We start from the raw sequence: 4,796 nt of genomic DNA on the forward strand, positions 1-4,796 counted from the left end.
AGCAGTGTGAGAGCACTGTAGTGGACGTCCTAACATTAAACAAATACGTGGTATGCTGTTTTTTTTTTTTTCATGGCTGCAAATTCATGTTTCATTTATTCAACATAGAGAAATTCCACACAAACTGTAGCTCAATGTATTCAAAGCAATTTGTTTTATTATTTTAAAATTATCAGAAAGAAATTTTAAAAAAATTAAATGCAAAAATGACAAATTCAAGCTTAATGTGTGTTAATAGCTTATAAAGAGATGATTTCTGATTTACTAGTTAAAGTTGTACTGAGACAGTGGAGTAGGTTAACAATCTCACTCCAGGTTCAACAAGACAGATATATTTATTTATTTACCCAGTATATTGAACTCATGTTATATTAGTAAATGACACCTATAGTACACAAAGTAACTGTATTTTGAAGTTTATCCTTACTTTATCTTTGCAATATTCTTTTATGTGTGTGTTATCTCTTTTTCTTACAGAGATGCAAGACTTACAAGTACCAGAGTGTATTGCTGTGTGACTTTAAACAAACTGAATAGTCCCAGATTGTAAATAAAACAAATCATTAAAAAAAAAAAAACTGTAAAAGCTCTAATCTATTTTTGTGAAAGGTTTGGTAATCACCAAATGGCTGTAAAAGCCAGACATGTTTGTTTTGCTCTTCATGGAGCTGCTGGTCTCACGATTGCTGTCAAATTGCCAGGAATAGCTGTCTTCGTGTTTCCGTCAGGACTCTTTTTAGACAGCTGCTTCAGTCTATAGCTGCAAATGAAACATAAATCATGTTATTTACACAATCAAATGTTTTACATTTTCAAACACAAAGAATTGCGGTATTAAGCAAGGATGTACAAATCAATATGCTATCATTGCAGAAGTTAATTTTAACTGACAGATTAATGGACAGACACTGAGATGGGTGCATAGAGAAATAATATTTGAACTATCAGACTTTTTGAACAACAACATCAAATGTGTTCCGTATGATTCTCCTTAGATCATTATTTGCCAAGCTTAAAAACTTGAGTGTTTGGTACAATATGGAACAGTCAAAGCTGGTTATAGGGAAGTGAGGTGGGGAAGCGTTTGAGAATTGCATTGTGCACTGAAGCCTGTGGAACACGGAAACAATTTGGAACCGCTGGGGAATAATTTCCTATATATATGTTTGTTACCTGAGACGTCTCATAGCAGATTTAACCCAGTCATCTTTGGAGCTGGCGCACACCTTTTTGTCCTGAACAGTAACAAATCTTTTACAAAAAAAAACAAAAAAAAAACAGGTGCACTTATAGTGTAGAGTCTACTGTAGAGTTTCTACATTTTCAAAACACAGCTTCTTGTGAGCAGCCTAGACACGGATATAATGGGGCTTAAGCCACTGGAGACCAACTGTATGAGGGAGACATCAATAAAAAGCACGTCTGTGGCTAATTCTAGCAATTTAAAATGTGGTTTAACTACACCTTGCCTTGAAAGCAAGACAAGTAAACACAGCCAGTATATTTATAAAGAGAAGTAAGATCACCCTGGGGACAAATGATAGAGTACTGTCTGCTGTCATGCTTCAGTAGTGCTTATCTGATGCACAATTTGAACTTGTTCTATGGTTTATTAACAGTTCTACGCCAGTCCTAGCACATTTTATGCACATAATGCTTCAAGAGATATTAATTCTTCAGTTCAAATGCAGTATTGCCATTTTTTTGTATGACATTTATTCCACGTACTTCTGTGCAGATACTTGGATGTTTCAAGTAATTTATTTTAAAGTTTTTTTTTTAACTCAGCAGTTATCATTTAAAACAGAAAGAACTGTTAATAGAAAAACACAAAAATTATACTTTTCACATCTTAATAAAATAAGTATTGAATAGCTTGTTAGAAGTTAATCTATCGGGGCTTCCGAGTGGCGCATTTGGTAAAGGTACTCTGAGAGCAGCTTCCCATAGCCTGGAGGTCACCATTTCGAGTCCAGGCTATTCTATTGCCGACCGTAGACAGGAGCTCCCAGGGGACAGTGCACAATTGGCCAAGCACCACCCAGGGGTGGGGGAAGGCTTAGCTCTGCCAGGGTGTCCTCGGCTCACCACGCACCAGCGATTCCTGTAGTCTGGCCAGGCGCCTGCAGGCTTGCCTGTATGCTGCCCAGAGCTGCATCATCCTCCGACACTGTAGCTCTGGGTTGGCTGCATGGTGAGTCTGCAGTGTGAAAAAAAGCAGTAGGCTGACGGCACACGCCTCAGAGGACAGCCTGTGTTCGTCTTGGTCGCTCCGAGTCAGCACGGGGGTGGTAGCGGTGAGCTGAGCCTAAAAATAATTGGATATGCCAAATTGGGTGAAAATAATAAAATAATAATCGATTACTACATTTTTAATTAAAAAAAAAAAAAAACTTAATCTATCAATCACTCACATTTTTCCTGCAATTATTTGTATTACTTTTGTTTCAATAGATAATCTGATTTCTAGTACCCCCCTAATCCATATATTGTATTTTATCTATCATTTGGGACCCACTGAAAAAAACAGTGCATCAGCTTATGAAGAACTGTGAACACTGTTCAAAACCTTGTTATTTGATTTACACAAAGCAGAAGGGTGCCTGCTTTGCATCTGATTAAATAGATATTAATAATAATAATAATAATAATATAATAATAATAATAATAATAATAATAAGAAGAAGAAGAAGAAGAAAGAAGAAGAAGAAGAAGAGAAGAAGAAGAAGAATTGTATAGCCCCCTTAAAAAGCAGACATCTCAGAGCGCTTCACAATTAATAGTACAGCAATAAATAAACAGATTATGCATAAAAAAGCATAAGGAAATAAAACAATCATAAAAAATAATAAAAATGCCTTTCTAAATAAGTAATTCTTTAAATTAACTTTAAAAACACTCAAAGAAGCTGAGTCCCTGATCCCCAGTGGAATAGAGTTCCATAATTTGGGGTCATAGCAACAGAAGGCCCTGTCGCCTATAGAGCACAGGCGAGCAGGTGGGACACCCAGCAGTCTGAGATCAGCAGAGTGGAGGTTGCGAGTGGGAGTATAAAAAGATAACAGATCTGACAGATAAGTCAGAGCTAACCCATGAAGAGGCTTATATGTCAGCATTAAAATTTTAAAATCAATTCTAAACCTGATAGGCAGCTAATGCAAGGCCTCTAAGACAGGAGTAATGTGATCTCTTGACTGGGACAGAGAAAAAATTCTGGCTGCAGAGATGTGTTTATGTATTTATTTACTTACACAATTGCGTCAATTCTGCAGACTTTAAGGGAGCTTTGTTCCATGTACCCTTTTATAAATCCGATGGGTACAGGCTTCCGAGTGTAGTTTATACAACAGTCATATTTCTGTGGTCCAACTACAAAAAACAGCATGAACAGAATGTCAGTAACATGTGGAGCCAGTATCAGACTTTAGGACAATATTGACAGTAGTCTTAGTAATCGTAGTAGTAATCATAGTTACAAACAATAATAAATGTAACCCCAACTGTACATGGTAATTCCATCTTACAATTCTAGTGTGTACAATTTGTATAGTTCAGGTGTATTTATTGTAAGAGATTTTATTCACATTATGGAACAATGTTTTTGTGTCTGCTTAAAACATTGGTGTCGGCCAGGTAAAGCATCATTCTCCTTGGTTTTGAAAAGGGAAATTCTGGGCAGTGCCGTTAAAATGTTGCTATTCAATTTGTAAACCTTATAGAACAAAAGCCTTGTTGATAATCAGCCATTCATTACCAGGAATTCAGTTAGAATCTCACTGAGTTACTCTTATAGTTACCACAATTAGATTTCATCATTTCACAAGATTGTAACTGATAAAGTGGTCTTTACAGGAGCTGTCAGGAACCATGATTTCACAGCGATTGTTACATCAATAATAGTATGAATTTTCAGACAAATGTTGCAGCGTTTTTAGTCCTGCCTAATATACCTAACGGTATTAAAAGAGAACGCAATTTCCTATTGCCTGCGCAAATCAAATTGCTATCATCATTCCTCTTTTAATAGTTGCTGTTTTTCTCAAATATATTCATATTTGTTAAATTATTACAATAACACATTGAATTATATCAATAATACAAATTAATAGTATCTTAGATTATAAATATATGTTGAAGTAAACATGTATTTCAGCACATTTGTCAGATTTATACTAAATTATGATTAATTTTCAAAATAAAAAAAATAACTTACATGCAGATGCCTGGTCAATGAGAATGCTAAGAATGAAGCTCAATATCAGGACGTATTTGAGCAGGCTTCTGTTAGACATCTTGCTGCAAGACTGGTTGAGAATTGAGGTCAATGCTTATATACTTTTTGGTGGAGGTCTTAGGATGTTTTCTGCATTTCTTCAGCAACATCAGACGTTCGAGTGTACAAAGCAATACATGACAATAACATCCTGTCCTAATTTTTTGAGAGTGGTTAAGTTCATCAATTGTACTTTATATGCTTTATGGCTTTTGTCTATGCAACATATACAAAAAAAAGACAACATAATTTACTATGCACACACACCTAATATGATCTTGGTTTTCTAAATAGTAAAAAAATCTACAGTATCATTAGTTTCAATAAGCGTGGTGTCTGGAGTCAATGAGAGCAAGATACTTTTATTGATAACTTAATTGTTAAGAAGACTTAGTTAAAAAAAACAACAAGCTATCAGCTTGTGTATACAATTTTGAGTATCCTAATAAGGAAAATCTTACCTACAACTATAGTTGGTGTAACAACAAAAACCAAAAGAAATATCAATAAGAATCAGTCGTTG

The 4,796-nt window shown here is 35.2% G+C and overlaps 1 protein-coding gene across 1 annotated transcript; it reads right to left on the bottom strand.

Annotated features, from left to right (window-relative positions):
* Nucleotides 1-206: 206 nt before the first annotated feature.
* Nucleotides 207-4,318, bottom strand: LOC121327037 (C-C motif chemokine 20-like). Its single transcript, XM_041270811.1, has 4 exons — nt 4,214-4,318; nt 3,252-3,369; nt 1,174-1,251; nt 207-760 (listed from the first exon to the last, which is right to left on the bottom strand). Exons 1-4 carry the CDS (start codon nt 4,290-4,292, stop codon nt 661-663), a joined length of 375 nt encoding a protein of 124 aa, XP_041126745.1. The 5' UTR covers nt 4,293-4,318; the 3' UTR covers nt 207-660.
* Between the last annotated feature and the right edge of the window lie 478 nt (nt 4,319-4,796).

This window comes from Polyodon spathula, chromosome 14 (assembly GCF_017654505.1).
Source record: "Polyodon spathula isolate WHYD16114869_AA chromosome 14, ASM1765450v1, whole genome shotgun sequence".
Classification (NCBI taxonomy): Eukaryota; Metazoa; Chordata; class Actinopteri; order Acipenseriformes; family Polyodontidae; genus Polyodon; species Polyodon spathula.